General features: G+C 44.5%; 1 protein-coding gene across 2 annotated transcripts in view; it reads right to left on the bottom strand.

Annotated features, from left to right (window-relative positions):
* Positions 1–23,724, bottom strand: part of SFT2D1 (SFT2 domain containing 1) — a 646,168-nt gene that overhangs the window by 382,689 nt on the left and 239,755 nt on the right. For both annotated transcript variants that reach the window (XM_069607711.1, XM_069607710.1), the window contains one exon: positions 13,064–13,149. In XM_069607711.1, coding sequence (XP_069463812.1) covers positions 13,064–13,149 — 86 coding nt within the window. The remainder of the gene's footprint in view (positions 1–13,063; positions 13,150–23,724) is intronic.

The following is a 23,724-nucleotide window of genomic DNA, read 5'->3' as shown; positions in this document are numbered from 1 at the left end:
TTTGTATTTTAAAGCTTTAAATACACCCCAAACACAGGCTTGCGCAATGGTATTTAAAAACGTACCGAAAAACCTTTGAATTGTACAAAAAAGCAAACCGTAGTGTTGTCACATAAGCAGACCTTAAAATATGCTTGTAAGAAGCCTGCAATATCTGGTCTGCTCTCTTCTGTCTAGAACTCCTTCCACTCAAATGGCCTACATGAGAGGTAAGATCAGGTAATTGACCAAACAATGCCAAAAAGTATGCGAGAAGCAAACCTTTTCATAGAAGGCAGTACAGTACGGGCAGTGATATAAGATGTGTCCAGGATCACTGTAAAGCATACAGGATCCAAGCATGAACGCTTTGGTTCCACAGTCTGGAATTTGGATACATAAACACCTCTAACACTTTGTCAACATTGGTGGTGCCCGTCTAGGTTTTACAACTCCCCAAATAAACAAACCAATTTCTAGAACTTCACATACTGACGCTATGTTAGTTTCAACAGCAACCGCTATCTAGTGCAGGTACATTGGTGATAAGAACACCTGGGTGCTATAGAAAAAAGTACATATACATGCAGGCTTAACAACTTCATACATTCGCAACGCCAAGTCGGCCTTGCTGGAATTTGGTATTGTAATCTTGCAAATGAACACATATCTCTGCAATGAGTGCTTAACGCACTGAGCAACCCTTTGAACCATCGGGGCACGCAAATTTATCAATATGTATTTCAACTTTAGCTATTGCACATGATCAATATAATACTGGTGAGAATGCTACAGGTGTTATGCCACACAAATTACTTATACCATAGTGAACATAGCATTACAGCATAAAAAAAAGATAACAAAATGCACTTGTCAACAGACAGAAAATAGGATTAGCCTTAGCAGCACACCATAGAAAATCCTGATGTGTGATACTTAATTTTGTTGACTTGGGGAAACTGACTTTTTAAAATAAGGGTCCTTCTTGGAGCCCCCTCCATGGTGCGAGCCCGGGGCAAGAACCCCTTTTGCCCTACCATAACGACGTCTCTTTATGCACAGATATTCCTAAACGCACTCTATTACAAGTAAGGGATTTTCGGTACAAGCTGCTAGTTGAATGGCCCTCCACACCGGCTTGCTTGCACAAAATGAGACCAACTATTCTGTCGCAATGCTGGAGGCAATGTGGGTCCGTTGGGGACTGGCGGCATATCTGGTGTTGCTGTCCGAAAATGAGGGGATATTGGGCAGAGATCGTTGATAAGATGGCATAAATATTTAGTGTATTGACACCAAGCTCCCATAAGACTATTCTTTTGTTGATTCTTGAATCAAAAATGAAAAAAAAGCTTGAAACGAAAATTTAAGATTTATGTAATATTTCAACTGGCTGCTCCATTAGGAATAGCTCAGAAATGGAAATCTGAACACTCTCCACATTTTGCCGGATGGATGATCAGAGTATGGAACTTTGTCGCACTCTAATGGATTACTTACAGAATTCAAGGCGATCAGTAGAAATTCTCATACGATTGGGCAGAAGCACTCACATTTTTGCAAAGAAAATATAACATTCGGTACTGCCCTCAGCATCTTAGAATCTTGGGCGTTTACTGACATTTGTCCCGTTCTGATTATTATTCTCTTATATGTTATGTACCATGCAGAGACAAGGTGAGGGGGGGGGGGTTGGGCAGATTTGGCAGGGAGGGGTAAATTACTGTTTGTTGTATAAGAAATGCTAACAAAAAATATTAAAAAATATAAAAAATACAACCTTCCCAGTGCCATTCATTTCCACCACAATGCATTGTGAATTTAATATCACAATCGAAGATCACATTGTTGACATAATTTCGACTCATGAAATCTCCTAGAATTTCTGCAACAGCACACAAATAATCTCCTAGTCTAGAACACATAGGATTCCAATCTAAATTCCTGGTTTACTCCACATTTAAAAACACTAAGGAAAGAAAAACGCATAAGCAAATCTATTTGGAGGTTAGCACCACCTGAGGTAAACAAAGCTAGCCATATCAATATCTCCACTAAATACAAAACTGAAATACGGCGATCCAAAAAGGAAAGTTACGATAACAGGATACTGCAAGCCAATTCAGGTACCAAGGGACTGTTTGCAATACTAAATGAACTTGAGAACCCGATCCCTGTACCTGATAATTGTGTTGAAGACGAGGCTTGGTGTCCTGACATACAGAAGGCCCTCACCGACAAAATCGCTACTCTCCAAGTCAAAATTTAGAATAAAAAAAACTTTATACCTACCACAACCCCACACATTTGCATGCCACCTACTCCACCTAAACCAGTACAACATTTCAACTTCTATAAAGTTTCTGTACTAGAGGTTGAAAAAAAAATCATTCTTTCGCTCAAACCTTCCAACTGCCGTGGAGATAAATGTCCTGCCCAAATTATAAAAAACGCAGCCAGGGACCTAGCACCTTTCATCTCTAAGCTCATCACACGTCATTTACCTCGGGCACTATCCCAAGTAATCTTAAGGAATCCTGGGTCCTCCCTCTTAAGAAACAATTGCTTGACCCCTCCATACCTACGAATTATAGGCCTATCACAACGGTGCCATTCCTCCTAAAGATACTAGACAGGGTAGCTTACCCACAAATTCAGACCTTCTTGGAGCAGAACCAACTTCTTGGCACCAGGCAATCAGGATTCAGACCCCAGCATGGTACCAAAACAGCGCTTACTGACTTTAAGGCCCAGGTTTACGAGCTGAGAGACAAACGCAAATCTGCCTTACTACTACTTCTTGATCTCCCACACAGCGTTTGATCTGGTGGACCATAATGTCCTCTAACCATCTAGAGTCAGCAGCGCATTTCTCACAACAAACTATAGCCTGGATCCAATCTTTACGTAGTAGGACTATGAGGGTCTTCTCTGCCACAGCAGTAGCAGACCCCATCCCCATCACTTGCGGTGTTCCTCAGGGGTCCTGCGTATCCCCCCACCATGTATTATATATTTACTAAGCCCCAGTTTGATAATATGGATTATCTCGGTGTCACCTACACTAACTATGCAGACGACACCCAGATTCTCAATTCCACTTACAGGGGATTACAACAAGGATTTGGCCTTGGTGAATAGAATATACCTCATCATCCAGGAATGGATGGCACTCCATGGTCTATGCCTGAATGACAAAACAGAACTCATTCTGGAGACCATGTACAACATTAATAAACTTGGCCACAATTATACTTTACATACATACACGATTAAGGTTGCCAAGGAGGTAAAAACCTTAGGCTTTTACCTTGATTCCAGCCTCACATTGGCTAAACAAGTGAATGCAATGGCATCATCCACAGCCTACACATGTAAAGTGATTAGGTCGGCCAAGCTCTTCCTCTCAAGAAGTACCTGTAATACACTGGCAAGAGCAATTGTGCTGTCCAAACTGGACTCCTGCAATGCCCTTTACCTTGGCTCCAACAAATACATAACCAGTAAAATTCAAACACTTCAAAATAACACCCTGAGAGCAGCGTTAGGAATGACCAAAAGAGAACATATCTCGGCGGTAATGAGACAGACTAACTGGCTCTCCTCCATTGATAAAATCCGGCTAAAAACTGCTTCACTATCATTCAAGTGCCTCAACAATGCAGCACCTCGCTACTTGACAGACAGAATCAATAGAAGACCCATGCTCCGACAAACTAGAGCGGCCTACAAGAACTGCCCGGCAGTCCCCTCCTTCAAAATGACAGAAATCAGTGGCAACAGTTTCCCTGTCAAAGCTGCCCGACTTTGGAACTCCCTCCCCCCACCTAAGGGCAGGCCAAACCTACTCAAACTTCAGACTAAACATTATCAATTGGCTTAAAGAAAATGATTGTTAAACTCCGTACGACCTTTCAAATCCTAATGCCTCATCGTTTGAAGCCTGCCAAGTTATAAATACACTGTTTATAGCCACAACTGTATCCCACTTGCATTGTCACCTTTTTGACCATGTATTTGGCAACCCAAACTCAGTATCATATGTGAGGTCTACCTTTCTGTGTGTCTTGACTATCTAATTATCTACGCTGTATATCGTATTGTATCTTTGCAACCTTGTAAGCTGAAAATGTCCTTGTCCTCGTGCCCTGAGTCGCGGGTCTGGTGCACGTTATAAATATATAAACAAACAAATCAGCATTATGCATATAAGAAACATCAGAATCATTTTTCAAATATAGTTTTAGGGCCAATATACTATCTTCGTCTACTGATACAACCTCTGCCTGCTTAATATAGGCATTATTAATAGTGGCCAACAAACAGCCAGAGGGGCGGCCGCCACTGGAGTCTTGGCAAGCTGCCAAACTATCAAAAACCATCAATAGTAATGTTGGACATCAGCCAAGTTTCTTGCAGAATGATAATATCATGAATAGAGAAAATGTGAGCCCTTGTCAAAACATTCATAAAATTCTGAAAACCATGTGCGTTCAAAACCAAGACACAAAGACTCCCACTGTCCCGAAGTCTCTTAAATCCTCTTAAAAGAGATGCAGTCGGCCATGACCAATTGTTTGCCTCTATTCCCTCCGCTTGCGCTACATTACAAATTGGAGTTTCAAAACGCACCAGACTGTTCCTATTGAGTATTTTTGCATGTGATTTTTAGCACATCCACAGGGCCATAACCTTCAGCTAATCGACTTCTGGGATGGCAAAGACTTTAACGCAACACATCACTATGCCTTTTTGGAAGAATATCATAGCTAAGTTTATACATTTCCTCGGCTTCCTCCAAAATCACTTTCGTCAGAAGCAATTAGTTCATGCACAAATCCACAATATCCGCACGGTTTTCGTCAAAGAAATAAACAATCTAAATGTCTCCAGATGTAAGCAAGTGCAAGGTAGGAATCTAATGAGAGGCCCAAAACATTTGATCTATTTAAAATAAACGGATCGTATGATTTAACTATCAATTCTAATATAATATAGAACACCTTTCCTGAGACAGCTCTTTAGAAAAACTTGGGTCCTTCAACAAAGCGGGTTTCTAATGGCCAGTTGAGTTGGACCAAATGGCAGCATTAGAGAATGTTTTGGGCCCCAACTTGGGAGATTTGTTTAGCTGTATAATGCAATGCTGTCTGGGTATTTATATCAGATTGTTTTAATTGGGCTCCAATTACTGAGACAAAGAGCCTAGCATTAGCAATTCCTGGGTTTTTAAATGTAAGTCCTGGGCCAAACTTCAACGGACCAGAATTATCAAAAGTAAGAATAGTATAGTTTGTAATCACTGGTTGTTTTATCCCTGAAGAAGTAGGTTCTAATCTTGTTGACTTAAAATGGATCCACCTGCATGGGTTTATCTAATCCTGTAAAGTTAATGGGAACTGGGACAGTTTAAATCAATGTCCGAGTCAAGACATCTTTGATCGAGGGTGTCGAAGAACAAGTTACTTCTTACCTTGTAACATTCTTTCGATGGGATGTTCCTCCGACGTATTACTTATCTTTGTGATCTTTGATGTTACCCATCCCAGCTTGCTGGCCTCGGAAATGTTTTCAGTAGAGGGCGCTGCACGTCAACGTCCTTCGAGTTGATGTCCCTCGACAGCCTCCGTATCGGCGCCGACGTCACTGTGCGTATAAATAGACTTGTGCACCGTCCGTTGCTCAGTTCCGTTTTGAAGCTTGAAATTAGCTGTGCATGAATTGGTTATTGACCTTGAAGGAGCGTAAGCTGCAACCACAAGGCAAGTTTTACTGAGGGGATAGATGGGAGGGGCGATCAGGAATACGTCGGAGGAACATCCCATCGAAAGAACGTTACAAGGTAAGAAGTAACTTGTTCTTCGAAGGGATTGTGTCCTTCGACGTATTCCTTATCATCTTTGAAGGACTCCCATAGCAGTGGTGTGAAAGAGGAGGTGGGAGTAAAATGCAATATTCCCTTTAAGAATGTACAGAATGTAACACAGCTTTGCCAAATCTTGTCTCCTGGCTACAGGAGGAATCCAGGCTGTAAACTTTTGTAAAAGTATGTGTCGACGACCATGTGGCAGCCGCATATATGTCCCGAATCGGAACCCCTCTCTGGAGAGCCGAAGAGGCTGCAATAACCCTGGTTGAAGGAGCCCTAAAATGTCTTTCTCTTTCTAAGGGTCTCTTTCCCTGCTAATTTGTAGCATTCTAGAATGGTTAAAATAATCCATCTTGAAATGGTCTGTTTTGTGATTGGCATTCCCAATGTGTGTCCTGTATAACCTACAAACAGTTGGTCTGTTTGTCTTATTCTAGCAAGTCTGCCGATATAAAAACTCAAGGCATGCCTTGGATCTAGTCTATGTAACCTCTCTTCCTCTTTCCCTGGATGGGGAGGAGAGTAGAATGAAGGTAAAGTTATTTTCTCAGTAATGTGGAATTCAGAAACCACCTTTGGGAGAAAATTAGGCTTCACTTGTAAGACAACCTTGTCTTTATGATAGATTGTATGAGGAGGTTTGCAAGATAGAGCTTGTAATTCGCTCACTCTTCTGGCAGATGTTAGAGCCACTAGAAAGACTGTTTTAAGAGTGAGAAATCTTAATGAACAAGAATGGAGTAGTTCGAAAGGAGTACCCATCAGAAAATTAGAAGTAATCAGAGGTAATTTGAAATATGAAGGCTCCTCTGTAGTGCGCTTAAAGATTGATAGCGCTGCGAGGTAGCCCTTGATCATACCAACTTGAAGACCTGAATTTGCTAAATACAGTAAGAAAGATAACACCATTGGTGTATTGCATGAAAAGGATTCAATATTCTTTTCTCTACACCAGCTGCAAAATTTGTTCCAACAGCAGCGGTATAAAGTCTTTGTTGCCAGCCTTCTAGCCGAAAGCAACACCTCCATGACGTCATCCGGGAGATCCCAATCCTTGTATCTCAACTTTTCAGAAACCAAGCGTGAAGGTTGAGGGTTCTGATGTCTGGATGGAGAAACTGACCTCCCTTCTGCGAGAGAAGATCCTCTCTTTGCGGAAGACAAATTGGAGGGCAGATGGACATGTCCAGAAGGTCCAGCTACCACGTTCTCCTGGCCCAATCTGGGGCAATTAGGATCATGGTCTTGCAGAAAATTCTCAACCTCCTGATCATTTGAGGAATGACAGGGACTGGAGGAAACACGTACCGGAGTGGAAACTCCCAGTTCACTACGAACACGTCTCCTAGAGCTCCTCTCGGGGGAAATTCCCCTGAACAAAACTGATCGCACTTCCTGTTGATGCTGGTGGCGAACAGATCCACTTGAGGGGTTCCCCAAAGGGCAACGATCTCTTGAAGGACTTCCTGAGCTAGCACCCACTCGTGGAAAACTGTACTCTGCCTGCTCAGAGCATCCGCTGTCAAGTTCTTCTCTCCGGCTAGGTGAACTGCCGATAGAGAGATTCCTTCCTGAATTGCCCAAAACCAGAGCTGCATTGCCTCTCTGCACAGGGGCAGTGATCCTATGCCTCCTCTTTTGTTGAGGTAGTGCATGGCCACTGTTTTGTCCGTCATTATCGGGACATTCTTCCCCGTACTGAAGGCAGAAAACCCTTCAGCGCTAGTCTGATTGCTCTCAGCTCCAACAGGTGGATATGTAGTCTGGACTCCGATGGAGACCAACGACCACTGATGGTCAAGTCGTTGGCATGGGCTCCCCACCCTGTGAGTGAGGCATATGTGACTACCGTTGTGAAGGAAGTGGCAGACATAATCCAGATGGATCTGAGCTTGTTCCGAAGATACTGCTCTGATCAACCAACCGTCCAGGTAAGGGTAGACTTGGATCCCTTCCCTCCTTAGATTTGCAGCCACTACCGATATTAGCTCGGTGAAGACCCTCGGAGCGGAGGTCAGCCCAAATGGCAGAACTCGAAACTGATAATGATAGTTGCCAATTGCGAACCTCCGGTATTTCCTGTGTTTGAGATGGATTGGCACATGGAAATAAGCATCCTGAAGGTCTAGAGATACCATCCAGTCCTGAAGCTGGGGGCCTGAAGAATCAGAGAAAGAGTTACCATCTTGAACTTGTCCTTCCTGAGGAATTTGTCAATTCTCGTAAGACCAAGATGGGTCTCGGTCCTCCGTCCTTTGGTACTAGGAAGTAGGGGGAATACCAACCCTTGTTCCTCTCTGCTACAGTTACCGGTTCTATGGCACCTTTCTCTAGCAGGTCTACAATCTCCTGCATAAGGAGCGGATCTGGAAACTTCAAAGAGTTGTTCCCCGGTGCATGACTCCGAGGGGTGTGTAGGAAAGGCAGGCAGTAACATTGGGCAACTGTCTCCAATGCCCAAGTATCTGACGTAATAGCCTGCCATTCTGCCAGATGTTGAGTTAACCTGCCCCCTACTGGTGTCTTGTGAGGGAAGACACCAGAGGGGTTTAGAAGCGGCCAACGCAGCTGCCGAGGCTAAAGTGGCACCTGCTGCTGCGGTTTTTGTACCTTTTCCCCGTCCACCACGGGTGAATCATTTCTGGCCCCTTTGAGCTGGCTGTCCTCTACCTTTTCCGAATGCGGAGTAAAAGCAAAAGGACCTACCCCTCTAGGAGGTTCCTGGTGGACGATTCGGGTCTGTCGGATTGCAGCCCCAAGAGATTTCACTCCAGGCTGTCATCAGCCTTCTTACCAAACAAAGAAGTGCCGTCAAAGGGCATGTTCAAAAGTCTAGCTTGTACATCTGGAGCAAAACCAGACTTGGGCAACCACGCAAATCTGCGGATTGTGGTACTTCCCACCATGGCCCTGCTGATACTGTCAGCAGAATCAATGCCTGTTTGAAGTGACTCGCACATTGCATCTTTTCCATCCTTGATGTTTAAAAATGCTTCCCTTTCTTCTCCTTCTGGGAGACAGACAGCCGCTGATGAAGCACACTCCCAAAGTGTATGGCTGAATCTTGCAAGCGTGCAAGTGGCGTTAATAGATTTAAGCGGCATGCTACATGCTGAAAAGACTTTTCTTGACATAACATCAAATCTTTTATCATCCCTATCCTGTGGAATAGTAGGGTATGCAGATCTACTGTTTGATGAAGTTGCTGCTTGTACAACCAAACTCTCTGGAGTTGGATGTTTGCTCAAATATTCAGGATCTGTAGCAGATACCCTGTATTTAGCAGACAGTCTCTTGTTAACTGCAGGGATAACTTCAGGAGTTTCCCAATTTGCAGAAACCTTTCTTTGCAGAGAAGAATGAAAAGGGACAACAGGATCCTCCTGTGGACCTTTATCAAAAATATCAGTAAGGTCATCCTGCTGAAAAGAGGGTGTAGGTGTAGACCACCCCATGAATTTGATTATTCTGGCCATCAGAACCCTATAAGGGGCCTCAGCATGTTCCCCAGGGTCTGGTTTAGCAAACTACTTCTGGAGAAGTATCTAAACCACTTGCCTCATGTAAGGAATCTTGAAGGTCCTTCAACCTGTTCTCTTCAGAGATAAATTCCTCTGGTATGGGTGTAGTGGTCCTTTGTAAACCAAAAGGTCTCTCATGATCGGAATCCTCACCTTCCTCACATATTGAGGACAAGACTCTAAAATAGTCAGACCTAGGATGTGGTTTAAAACCCATTTCTAGAGCAGAAGGAGCTAAATTTGTTGTCACTGGTTGTGAAAACGTGGAGGTTGTCGACGTGGAAGTCACAGGCTTCGACAAACTCGAAAAGGGCATCGAAAAAGTTTGAAGAGACCTCAATGTACTTGAGAGGATCGGAATCATACTATGTGTTGTCAAAATAGTCTATGGCATTCTGGACGTTATGGTTGAGGTCCTCGACACCTCTACAGTGACAGTTGTAGGTCTGTCCTTTATCGGAGTCGACAGTGGCGTCGACGTAACTAATTTATGCGTCGAAGGGCCTTTCGACAACGGTGTTGATGACGCAGATTTATGAGTCGAAGAAAGCTTCGAAGACGGCGTCAATGACGTGGTCTTACTGCCTTTACTCGAGGGTTCATGACGCTCTCGGGTAGTTTCTCTCTCCGGGTGCAACGACTCACAGCATTTTGATTTTTCGGGTCTTTCACCCGGGGTATCACTTTTAGACGTCTCTGAGGGGGTCAAGGCCGTTTTCTTGAAGACGCTAAGCATTTCTTACAAAATTCCTCCCACTTAGCTGGAGAGCTGTGTTTCGTGGGGCAGGTGACCCTTTCTGGGGAGAGAGAAGAAGACGAAGAAGAGGGAGGTCTACGACGCCTATTGTTAAGGTGTCTCGATCTCGAAGAATGATGGGAACCGCTTCGAGATCTTGAACGGGAATGTTTCTTATGATGAGGAGATGAATGTCTCGACTCTGCTGAAGAAACTTTCGAGGGAGTAAGAGATGTAAGAGTCTTCCCTCTTTCTAGCTTCCCCTTACGCTCCTTCAAGGCTTTCGCCGTCATGGACGTACAGTCCTTGCATTCCGAACAGTGATGCTCCGATCCCAGGCACCACAAACAGATCCTGTGAGGATCCGTCAACAACATTTTCTTCCCACAGTCACAACGCTTTTTGAAGCCGGACCGAGGGGTCGATGGTTTGGATGAAGAAGCCATCGAAATAAGATGATATCTTCGAAGAATAAGTCTGAATCTTCTTGAAGAAAGAACTGAGCAACATGTTTCCGAGCCACACGAAGCACGGAAAAACAGAACTGAGCAACGGACGCTCTGCGAGTCTATTTATACGCACAGTGATGTCGGCGCCGAGACGGAGGCTGTCGAGGGACATCAACTCGAAGGACGTTGACGCGCAGCGCCCTCAACTGAAAACATTTCCGAGGCCAGCAAGCTGGGATGGGTAACTTCAAATATAACAAAGATAAGGAATACGTCGGAGGACACAATCCCTTCGAAGAAGCATTTACTACAGAAGGAACCACAGCGCTTCCCCAAATTTACCCCATTTAAGCCAGACAAAACACTTCTCAGCCTCTTCCTCTGTGGAATGGAGATTGCGAAGACATTTTCTAGAATGTGTCATTATTTTTACGCCCTTTTTCTTTTTTTTACTTCTTTGCAGCTTTCCATGGTCTTCTTTCGCCCTGTAGATCAAAATAGTAGAATGCAGAACCAGCTTGCTTTAATCCACACGGGTCACTTGCAATAAAACCAGAATATCTGCTATACTGCTGCCAAAACACCTCTGCCACACTGATTTTTTTCCCCACATTTTGTCCCTTTTTTCTTCAGTTAGAATATCATTGGTAGGAAAAGTGTTGCTTTCCAGAGTCTTAAAAAAATAGCTGGAAAAGTGGGTGGGCAAAACAAACCAAAAGTAGAACGATGCGCTTGCACCATAAATTAGGTAAACGGGGGGCTGCAGTGGCCTGGATGTTGAGGATACCTTGCCCAGGTATACCACTGTGAAATACGAAAAAATGAAGGGGCGTTTTCCAGTCTTGCTGCGCCGACACCAAAAGATACTACAAATTGCTACAATTGCAGGTTTATTGTGGTTTGAAAACAGCCCGACACGCGTTTCGAGCGATTCTTGCTCTTCATCTGAGGCTTAAGGTTGTTTAGACAAAACCTTGGCTTGCAAGTGTTATTTCTTATTAACTCTATAGCTTCGCTGTTGCAGAAATCTCTTCAGTGAAGAGTTTAGACCTGGTGGTCTAAAATGACGGAACGGAACGAGCCCCTCTCGCGCCTAGAGAGGCTCGTTCCGTTCCGTCATTTTAGACCACCATGTCTAAACTCTTCAAATCTTGGTTCCTGAATGCTCTCTTTTGTTCCTTAAACTGTCCAGTACGTTTGTTTTTATCTGAACTTTGTATATAATATATTTGCACGTTTGTATATGTTAATATTGTACAGTGCCCTTGTTGCCTTGTTCATGCTATGGAAAAATGTTAAATAAAAAACATTCTACAGTCACAAAGTGAAAAATGCATGAAAAGTAATTGTTTAATACAGCTTGTTCTGGGACCACGGTTATTTCCTATCACACACTCTCACTTAAATAGCTCATTAAAACTGCACAATAAAAGTGCCACAGAAATGCCACTGCCAGTTACCCATTAACATCACTAAATACAACTTCTTGTAAATTGTCTTCTGCTGAGGAGTGTTAATAAGTTAAGACCTCTATTGGAGGCCGTGTGCAACTATGGATGCTTGTATTTGAGGTTCGAGACAGAGCAAAAGAGGACCTGAGCATGTATCCCTTATCAAACTGCTAAATCCGCCTTTGCTGAACTCCGGCATAGATTATTCCACTCTGGTCATGCAATTCTGGACTCCCTTTCAGTCCAAGAGCTTTGATACTTAAAACATTCTCCTCGGCATTTAAATTCTCTCCACCGGCATTAGGGGCACATAACTGAACATTACATTAGGGAATGTAGAGCACTACTCAGTGGGAGAACACAGAAAAGGCTACTAAAGACTAATTAAAATGAAAGAAAATGGGCAGACAAGCAAACATTCTTTAAGAAAGAAAATGTGCTAGAGCTGGAAAAAAAGCCAGACAAGGTGATGGCACATTTTAAAAATCCAAGATACAACTTGTATCCTCATCCATAAAATTATAGAAAAACAGGACAACCCCGCACCAGAGCTTTTCTCTAAAAGAGGCTGCAGCAGTTTTGTAATTTGCACCCAATTCCTGCCTGCCTTATAGAAACTAACATCCATACAGACCCGCAGAAAAGAATATTCTGTTCCAACGCCCTCATGTCTTGAGTTTGGCATATGAATGTCAAGTAAATGAGATCATCTTCGAGTTTGCCTTTGTCATAAGAATCTCTTCTGCAGATATTGCCCGACTGCTGCATATCTGCATGTATGACTTTGCCATCACCTGTGCTTTTTCCTCATCACTGTGCAGTGCTTATGTGCGCTTTAGAGCCTGGTTTACGCTATACAAATGAAGAACAATAACCAAAATAAACGGATGAGGGCTGGCATGATTACGCATGCAACAGCGGTTCAAGGATGGTAGTCGAAAGCCACATGCTAAAACTTATTTTACATGCACATTTCAATCAACTTTTTCAGTTTCGTCTCAAGAGCTGTAAAAACACATGAATGCAGACTACAACTTACAGTTCGAAATCCTACCTACCTGGATAATGCTGCAACATTTCCAAGTGTGTAAAACAGTGCAAAAAGGGATCGGCCACCTTTTGGGATAAACAGCAAAAACGTCCCCTAGAAGAAAAAGGCATATTTACAATTAATTGTAAACAATCGAGAAACAACGAGTGACATATCTTCAAAGACATGCAAAACCAGGTATGTCCCTCTTACAGAAACAAATTACAAAATTTGACCCACTTCTGATGCCAAACAATGTTTCATATTTACCCAAAGAAAATCAGTTAGTATTGAACAGTAATTCAGCAAAGCGTTGATAGCACCTGCACTCTATTGTGTAACACTTACATAAACATGCCCTCATGTCTAATGCATATTTATTTAGAACCCTTTCCGGCCATAAAAAAAACAAAAAACTTAAATGTCCGAAAAAGCAAGAGGGCAAAGGCCAGTGTTTCACTGAGCAGAAATATGAACACAAACCGACAAAAATGGGATCACCGGACTTTGTACAAACTCCCAGATACTGAACGCACACAAGGATCAGGCCCGTTATGCTTACTTCTATCATTCAATTGTTTGTGAATAATGTGAATGATCCTCCAACCAGAAGTAACTGTCCCCTAGACATGCACTATCCCTAGATGGAGTCGATGAGCTGCCTGTCTACAGTGAGGGGACAGAGGAGAGATTAACCCCCCCCCCCCCTTCTACTGAGGCAGATACGTCCAATAACATGACAATGAATCTAACGCTTAGTTCAAGAATAAAAGTCCAGGGAAAGAAGATCTTAATATAAGCACGAGTGTGAAAAAAACGTGCTTTAATGTTCCCACTACTAGGCTAAAAAATTATGTAAAAAGATAAGGTTTATTTATTTTGTACATTTGTAGAAGCGCGCAAAACCCACATGTACCAGATAAAGCGGAGACAAGCTGCATGAAAGGCATGTATTAGTTGAATAGCAAGATTTTGAGGTATTGTCCAGTTGGTAGCTGAGCATGCCACTGTAGTCAGGGGTCGTTTTGCAAAGGTAGCGGGCGCCCCTCTCTCGAAAGAACAGACTTGATAACCTGTTCAGTGGTTATTAACCACTTGAGAGTTCGCAGCCACTGCTTTTAGTCAGAGGTCGACACGTTTCAGTGGATTATATTGCTTTCTTCCACATTCTTCAGAACCCAACAGTTGATTGGAGATGATTCAATGAACACCACCCAACTAGTCACTGGTTCAAGGCTGGGGCCATATTGTCTCAAATAGCAAGTACCCCGCAAGGTTCCTCGGTACCGACTGGGGAGGCACAAAACAGAAAAGCATAAATTGCTAGTCGGACATGATCATCATGTTTCCTTGCAGATATGTGACATCATACTCTACGCTTCATAATTAAGGATTCAGGATTGAGTCATAAATCAACTCGCCAATTCAATTGGTTCAACTTGCTAAACTGCAGGGTTAACAGCCATCTCAGTTCAAGCTGCTTAGCACACCTAAATAAACCAAATTCGAAAGTGCGAGTTGAAGGGGGAAAAGGTCTAGTAGACGTTTCAAAAATTGCCCAACAGGTTTTTAGTCTACTTTCTGAAGAAATAACTAACGTAACATGGCGTTGCACTACTTTGTCAAGATGGTGAACTGAAAAGGGCCCATCAGCCGCTACAGCTTGCATTTCACTTATGTTCCTGGCCATGGAACGGACCTTTCCAAGAAACTAGATTTATGTCTGCAGACACCATTGGCTCAAATGATTTGCGGCACAACGCAACCAGGACCACATTCAGATCCCATTTTTGGATGAGGAGGTTTGACTGAAGGAAAAAGATGGTGAAGTACATACAAGTGCATCTTCATCACAGGGTTTGCAATTGAAAAGCGTTGGTAGTTAAGCGCCAAGCGCTGACAAATAAGTTCTGCAAGTTTCTGGTTTATTTACAAAGCTCGCTAGGTCAGAAACAAATGATAGGACATCGTCCATTGATGCAGAAGTAGGATTCTTTTGCTTTCCCAGGCTTCAGTGGTAAAATCTGAGTCACTTGCTTCTATACAGGATAGATTTACCAGATCCCGGAACCTAGCTGGCCACCATGGAGCAACTATGAGAGAGCAACATGCAGCTTCCTGGAATTTCCTCAGAGCTCAATGAATTAGTGGAACTGGAGGGAAGGCATAAGCTATCATTCCATCCCACATCTTTTCTGAAAACACGACATCCATCACCAGGTGTCCTCTCTGTGTCCTGACGAAAGCCTTAGTCGGACCATCAACTGTCCGGTCAAATCAGCTCAAACTCGCTCATTCCTGAGTGTAGATATACCTAAGGCTGGAAACAGGGTAATCTCTGTCGGCACATTTTCTATAGGGTCCTCCTCGAAAAACCAATTACATTGTATATGTTTGGAAGTCACATTTGTTTACTAATACCACTCTAAGTCAACAATGGTCTTTATTCAGTTTTGACATATGCAAATTGACATTTGTATGTTTTGAGCGGCAGATGAGAGGAGCCTGAACCGTCTATAGAGACTGGCCATGCAGGTACTGATAGACATGAGCACCCTGGAGATGAAGAAAGAAGGAGACTGCAGCCATCATCTTGGTAAAGACTCTGGATGCAGAGTTTAAACCAAAGGGAAAAACCCGGTACTGGTAATGTGACTGCTCCACTGAAAATCTCAGTAACTTCTGAAGTGGAGGCCATATAGGGAGTAGATCCGCATCCTTCAGATCTGCCACACAGATCCAATCTCCCTGATGGAGGGCAGACCAAATCTGCACGGGAGAAATCATTCTGACTCTCTGAAGGGGGACGGAGAGATTGAAATCTGCCAAGTCCAGACTGGTGAACAGGCCTGCCTGGTTTGACTTTTGCACCACAGACAGGAGTAAAAACCATGTATGACCTCTGGGCTCAGCACCTCCTCTTTAGCCTTTTTATCTAAAAGGCTTGAGATTTCCAGCCTTAGAGAGGAGGACACAATCTGGTTGCTAGGGCGACGGGATGGATGCAAGAGTAAAAGAGAAGGTTTTAAACCTGTGTTGGCCACTGACAGAACTCAGGAGTCCAAAGTTATGGTCCTTCAGGTTACCAATCGTAGAGAAATTCTGCCCACCACCGTAGTGCCATAGAACCAAGCAGTGCCATTAGTTTGAGACCTTAAGGGAGGGTATAGCGGAAGAACCAGCTGAGGCGACTAGAAGGGAGGGAAAAAAAATGTGCTGAGGTTTCCGCTGCTTTTTCCTTTGGATGCTGTTCAACCTGTCGGGATGCCTAGCCTTCCGTTCCTGAAACCTAGAGAAACCAGAAAATGATCTGGATCTTGCATCAAACCTGGAAGTTGAAGGTGGTTTGTTGGCGGCTGGTTTTGTCAGCATTGAAAGGGATTTGGTTGCTTTCCGTGGTGCTATGAAATAAGTCCTTTCCGTTGAACACCTTACTCTGCACCTCTTGTGAATGTGATGGCGTGAAGCCATGCCTGTTGGCAAGCATCTGCCCCAAAAGCCACCCCTCTTGTCGAGATATCTGGCACGCTGTTGCCTCCAGTAAGTCCTGAGCAATCATTCTGGCAACTGCCAGGATACTTTTGAAGTGTTCTGCGTGTTCAGGGGGAAATAATTTCTCTAACTCAACAGATCTTGCCACAATCTGATTTAACGCCTCCAAGAGCGCTGTAGCACTGGCTTGCCTTAGATAAAGGGCAGAGTTTACAAAGACCTTCTTGCATTGTGCCTTTAGAACCTGAGGATCTATGCTCACAAGAAGTACAAGACAAAGAAGCAGGTCTAGAAAACATTGCAGCTGCTGCTATCACTGACAAAGACTGATGTGGATAAGAAGATAAGCACACTTCTTTGGTTTGTAGCAATCTGTACCTTACATCAATCCTTTTATTTGTAGGGGTTACTGTGTGGGGCCCCACTGCTGTTATTTCAGAAGTCCTAATAAATTGAGTTCTCACTAACACCCCCTCCTTCTAAATGGAGGTGGTTCCGGAACAGGAATTTCAAGGAAACCCATTAAGTCCATGAGCCTGTCATGAAAGGCCTTTGCCGCAGAGGGGACAACTTCCTCGTCATCAGCCTTATATCCTAAATTGGCACCAGAACAGCATCCTAGGCAGAAGACGGTAGAACCTGAGGTGCCTCTGGAGCCTGTGTCAGTGATTGGGGGGCCTCTGGTACCACCGCTGGCTGCGTTGGAAGTGTTGTCTGTAGCCCTGGTACCGGATGAACTGTAGGCTTAGGAAGGTGTTCTGTGAGCAGATCCCTGAAATATTGTTTCATAGGATCACAGTGCATTAAAGCCTATGAAAGAAGGTGTCTTCCGATTGGTGCGTTCTTTGTTGTTGCTCAAGCAACGGTCTTTGCGGTGGAGTAGACCTAGGCCTAAACCAGGAATCTGCGGCGACAGGCTGACAACTTGTTCTAGACATGCAAGAATTCACGCAATATTCAAAGAAGATTGTGTAATGTCTGATGAAAGGACTCCATTTTACTAATGAGGTTGTCCATCCTAGTAGTGGTCCAGGCTCCTTATCTACTGAACGGCCCAGGTACTACAGAATTTGCAACAGCTACGGATGAAGGAACCAGTTTAAACTGTGATTGGGCCTTTCCGGACTTAGCCCTTCCCCATAGAACCTCAGCTAGGGCAGTACTAGCCCTCGGTGAGAGATCCTTAGGTTTGGACCCAGAGAATTTAGCACCTAAAAAGGGGAGCCTCAGTGCAGCCAGAAAGAGATGTAACCCTTCTATAATGATCCTCAGAGAAATCTCCAATAGTATTACCCCGGTACCAGTATTAACCCCAGGAAGTAGAACCTCAGAGACCTCTTTGGTTAAACCGTTAGCCCTGAATGGGGAAACTCAGAGCTTGCTCCAGTATCCAAAATAGCCCTGAGAGAATTGGGACTAGAGTCTGATAGACCCCCTTGTGAACTGGGACTTTACGCAAAGAACCTGCATCCAAGGGTACCCTTGAAAGAAAATCACTTACCGGATGACTCTTCTTGCTTGACACAGAAGGTTAACTGGTGCTGAAGGTCTTCCCAACACCAAAGACGTTAAACGAGGGTCCAAGTCTAAAGTTCATCACAGGTAAATCACACGTCCTACATGTTATCCGGCCGAGGTACTCCAAACAAAGCGTGTGAGGATCCGAATCACAGTAATTTCTACTACACAACCAACAAGAGCCAAAGTCTTTATGTCCCAGCATAGGCCGATAAAAAAAAAAAAAAGGACAGCGATGCCAAAAATGAGGGGGCAAAATCTTGACAGACTGAAAAAAGGCAGAAAAAACCCTCCGACTGCTACATTCATCTGGCCCGACACTGCAAGAAAAGGATTAGAGGGCGAGGTCAGGAGGCGTGGTTTGGGGGAGGCAGAGCCTGTGGACATGCATGTGACGGGCCGAGGTAAAAAACAAAAAGACAGACAATTCTTTATAAAAAAAAAAAGCTACAAAAAGCTTGAAGGACTGAATGTCCCGCTAGTATGGAGGAAAGGGGACAGGTCGTAGAAGTACAGTGGAAGCAGGACATAACTCACTAGCAAACTACAAAACCTATTCTCATTCTGTTGATTTATCAGCCCCATGTCCTTTTCTTCATGTGTAGTATGGATGCACACTATTCAAAAGATATGGTCATCTTCCTGATGAATGTTGAAAGCTGTATTAATATAAGAAACTTCAAGCATACTCTGCACCGAAATCCCACGATACGGGTTCTACCGAATTGTAAATATAACATTCATTCATTACAATTCAGTAATGTACGTGGATGTAGGGCAAACTCGTCTGGTGCGGTCTCTCGTGGAAGCAAGTAACTACCTGCATCCCGCAGGTGTACCCTTTTTGCGATAATGGGAGAGCGCACAAATCATGAATGAATCGATTCATTTTTTCAGTGCTCCTCACTTTAACTACAAAGGAGTGTGGGAGCCCTCTAATGAGAACGAACATGGGTCCAATAACGTGTTCTATGGAATGTTTTCCACTTGGGAGGGTCTACAACCATGTTTTAGCTCACTGCACCCTTCACAGCGCAGAAATATCCATTTGGATATCAGTCTTTGTCCCAGCGACAAGGGCAGGCCAGCACCAAAATACTAGTACCATCAGCAACCCCAGGCACATGTTTCAGCATTGGTAGGCTTCCTCAGTGAAGTAGAGTACGAGTAAGGCACAGTGAGCAAGTGGCCCACGTCTGGATTATCCTGGGTTACTTAGGCAAAACCCCAAGTTTCACATAATCGCAAAAGAGATGGGAGCTCCTCTACTTAGAACGAACATGGGTCAAATACCCTATTCTATAGAAGGTCTTCCACTCAGGAGGGTCACTTTAATTTGAGGCAGTCTTCATATCTTAGGTTAGGTGCTGTCCATTACATGGGGGCACAAATTATCTGCATGCTTTATCAGTACAATATGTCTCCTTACAATTGAATCATATGCACCACATTTAAAAGACGCAGTGCAATTATCCAGGATTTCATGCTTATGGGTTCCCTTTATGTTCACATAGCCAATTCAGTGTTTCTGTTAATTATGAGTGATTCAGAATGCATATACTTGTTCGGTGGATAGCTACTCGTACTGATGAAGCAGATCACTGTGTGGGCTCAGCAGGAGAAACCACTGCCAACGTGCAGACAGACTGGAGAAGGGCAACCATGCATTGAAATCTTGCTGTGTCCAAGTCCACAAGATTGAAGGAAAATGACTAGGCAATGAATTTCAACAAGAGAGGGCAGGGCAATTAAGTATCAAAATCAATGAAGGGAGTTGTATCAAAATTAAAGGGCACATAGAAGGTCAGTCCTCTTTGGGGCACACTAGGAGTGCTGCCCCATGCATTCCTGCATTTCAGGAATTGTGGCGCTTAAACACAAATAAGCTTACATGGAAGAGAAATATACATCTGCATTCTGGGAAAGATTGCCCCAAAGCAAGGAGGGGTATGGAATACTGCACTGAGGTGACAACAGTGCCAAAACATTGAGGCCCTGATTCCAGAGAAGTGTGTTAGACACTGCCACTGGAAAGGCAGAAAATATCCTGCAAGTGGTTGTACAGTGTGGGTAGCGAAATACTTAGCATATTGAGAGACATACAAACTGGAAACACTGAATGTTTGCTTCTTGTAAAGAGATGGCACTGCCTAGGAAGTGGAGAGACATAGTAACGCAAGGTAGAATAGAGGGAAGTAGGCAGTGACGGGTCTAGTATAAGTGAGAGAGCGAGAAGAGTATGAATATTAAAGGCACTGAGAAGGAGTTTAATATCGAGACGCCTAATATTCGCAGCACATAAATTAATAAAGGGAGAGCAGTTGGAGGGAGGATGAACGGCAATGATGAAAAAGGGAAACTAGTACACATGAAAAAAGTGTTTGAGGTACAGAATGAATAAAGTCAGTCAAGTCCATGGTGTTGGGCATTATGGAATTCCCAAGTTACAGGAATAGAAATAAATGTTGATGCTTTGGAAGAAAATAGAAAAGAGGTTAAGCAGAAACAATGAAAAGGGACACCAACAATTAGGAGGCACTATGGGCTTCAGATGCAACCAAACATAACTCTAAACTGTAGGAATTAGAAAGATTTGACAACAAGGAAGACCAGAAGTTTGCAGAAGAGGAAAAAGTGGTTTGTACCACTGTTAAAACCCAGAAGCGGGCCTCCCGATTTAGAGTATACTTAATAGAAATGTATAACTTTGAGCAACAGGAGGAAGTGGTGGATAATGGACTCTCATGCACAAACGTTATTTTGTTAGGCCCAGAATAAACATTATCCACAGCATAAAAGTCATTTGTTGAGTGAAGAGCTCAGGCACAGACACTTACGGGACATACTACCCATTATATGTAGAACCAAATGAGAGCGTAGGATGCTCAAAGCAACCTTTCCAATCCACCTTTTTGAGGGCTGAACGAGTGAGCCAACAAATTCATCCAAACTTTTAAGATCCAATGGGGCTATTTATCTGTTGTTAGAGGATGCACCGTAGTAGGACGAGTTGTGGGCCTGAGGATCAGAAGCCAAAACCTGATCAGGGACACATTTATTTGGGTTCCCTTAAACTTGAGTCTGCCAAATGTGCATCGTTCAAACATATCTAGAGATAAAACTAGAATTAGGATGCTCACTAGTCCTACATCAAGAGCACACTGCATTGTGCAAGTTTCAGTTGTATTGTGCAATTAATCTAGCCTCCATTGCAGCAGTAAACGTTTTGGCACTCATTCTTTTAGAATAGGTGCAGAAACATCCACTGCACTGTTAAGTTGAAGAAGGCCCTGATAAAATAGGAAAAATCAGCAAGATCCACCGTCTGCATGCATGCTGTCTAGCCTTTAAATCGAGATATGAATCGACTCACATGTTCTGAAGGTTAAATACAGTTGGAGAAAAACTGTTTGGGTGATCAGGCACTCGTTTGTGGTGAAAGCAGACACTTCCCTCAATGAATCAAGTGCACCTTGCCTTCAAATAGATCCCTTTGTTGGTGGGGAAATCCAGGAATCCGGTGCGACAAACTGGCCCCTTTAGTAAGGGATAAAAATGTCACGCTACTAACTAGTTAACATTACTCACCTCCCCAACTCTCCAAATACACAGAGCACATCATTTCCTACTTGCCAAGAGTCAATTTTCACTCACTAGAGGCAAATGCACATTTTAAGGCGTGTCTTTAGTGATCCACGTTCATTTAGGGTAAATGACTTTACATTGTTTGGGAGGGGATTATTTCAGGTTACTATGAGAACAAAGGAGAAGGATACTTGGCAAAAAGGCTGCGTAAAACAGAGCGCGTCTGCTCAGAAGTAATTGCATAATGTTTGGATTAAGAGGCCATCTCACAGAGTGCACTCAAAAACCCATTAAAAATCTCTTGCATTTGGAGACCACCATGGGGGCGCAGGCAGTATGGATGTCTGATTGTTCGTCTCCCCGTTAACCTTCGACTAATGGCGGATTTCAACGGCTTGCCCAGCCCGTAAGCAGCTAATATCTGCCAGCAGGAAAGCTGAAGGGACCGAGAACCCCCAGTCTGCGGGCCAAGTAAAATCAGACAGGGACCCTAACGAACGAGCCCTCGGAAGTCACACCCCTGCAGCCCAGACTTCGGCAGCTAGGCCGTCCCACATTACAGCGCAGTTATAAAGCCGAGACGCCTGGGGGCGCCGCGCGATATAGAAAGGAGGCTGAGCATAGCCTATGTCCTTTCCCTACCAAACTGCCAGCAACAGACCAAGCTCGACCCAGAGTGCCCATCAGAGGGGAGGTCTGCTCAAACTGATGGTAAATTCAGGTCTCGTGTGAAAACACCCAGCCGAATCCAAAATAGTCACCACCTCTGGAGCCCCTGCAGCTAACGTGGAACCGGAACAGTACACTCAAGAACAACGCAAGCAGCCCCATCCACAGCTCTGCGCCACAACCAGGAGGGTGACTGCGATAGAACCTGCACAATCATCGCGCCCCCACTCCCCCACCCCCCCATCTCCTCGACCTACACAGCAGCAGCAACGCTGAGGGGACAGCGCCTGCCCGCACCTCTCGTCCATTCCCCCCGCTGCTGACCAGCACGCGGACACATCCGGAGAAACACAGCACGGGGAGAGCGAAGCAGATCCATCTGCTTCCAACACTGCTACCTCTGAACGCCTAAGCCCCTAGCCCAAACCGGCGTGTGGTTAGGCTCTAACCGCCAACGGGCTGCAAACCCCTGCGAACACCGCGAGAAAGACAACACACAAGACTATGCCGCAGCAGGACTCTAGCCATCCCAACGCAGGAGAGAATGCTGGCACACTGGACAGAGCTAGCAATACCTGCATGGAGGGCGGAGCAGTGGCGCCACTGCATAAGATAACTTTGTAAGGGGCCGCCCCTCGCCAGCATCTTCGAGCCTTCACACAAGACAACCGCCCAGGTGCAACCCAGGCCTCGCGGGACACCAGAGGCTGCCCAACGCCAAGGCAGAGAGCCTTGTGCCGCCAGCCAGCGGCCCCACCAAGCTTGCAGCGAAGGAAATCCCCCAGAGTCTCCAGCACTAAGTCCGCGTAAGGAGAGCAGGAGGGATCTAGTCGGGGCAGAATCTGAAAGCTAAACCGAGCAACAAGCTACTTAGAAAGCGGGGGAGACTCTTTGAGACACCTTCTCCCCCCAGAAGTTTTCCCACTATCATAGCCCAGACACACGGCACCCATCATTCCACCCCACCACCCCCCTGCTCGGATGGGCAGGTGTGAACCATCCACGTCTGGGAGGTCGGGACTGAAACAACTGCCGATTACGGAGAAAAGATACCCCCTGCACAGCCCAAGACCCGCATCGCCAGCAGGAGAAAGGGAAACGCAGTAGAGTCCCAGTGAGCCAGGAAGCAGTCAAGAGGCTTGCCGCCCCCATGATCCCCAAAAGTCAGGGGGCAAACAAATCGCTCTCTAAATGTCGGCAGACATAATCAAGATGAAAACGGAAGGATTGAACAGAAAAATCGGGACCTGGAAGCAAAAGTTAATGACTTGGAAAACAGAGAGAGAAGGGCTAACATAAGGATCCAAGGTCTCAAAGAGACCCCCAACAAGACGCTGGCATCGCTGGAGAGAAAGGTCAAGGAACTTATAGCCACCATATTACCCACGCGAATAATCGCCACAACTCGAATTTGAAAGGGTCCAC

This window comes from Ambystoma mexicanum, chromosome 4q (assembly GCF_040938575.1).
Source record: "Ambystoma mexicanum isolate Mex_15411 chromosome 4q, UKY_AmexF1_1, whole genome shotgun sequence".
NCBI classification, from domain to species: Eukaryota; Metazoa; Chordata; class Amphibia; order Caudata; family Ambystomatidae; genus Ambystoma; species Ambystoma mexicanum.
This window is presented reverse-complemented; position numbering and strand designations above follow the sequence as displayed.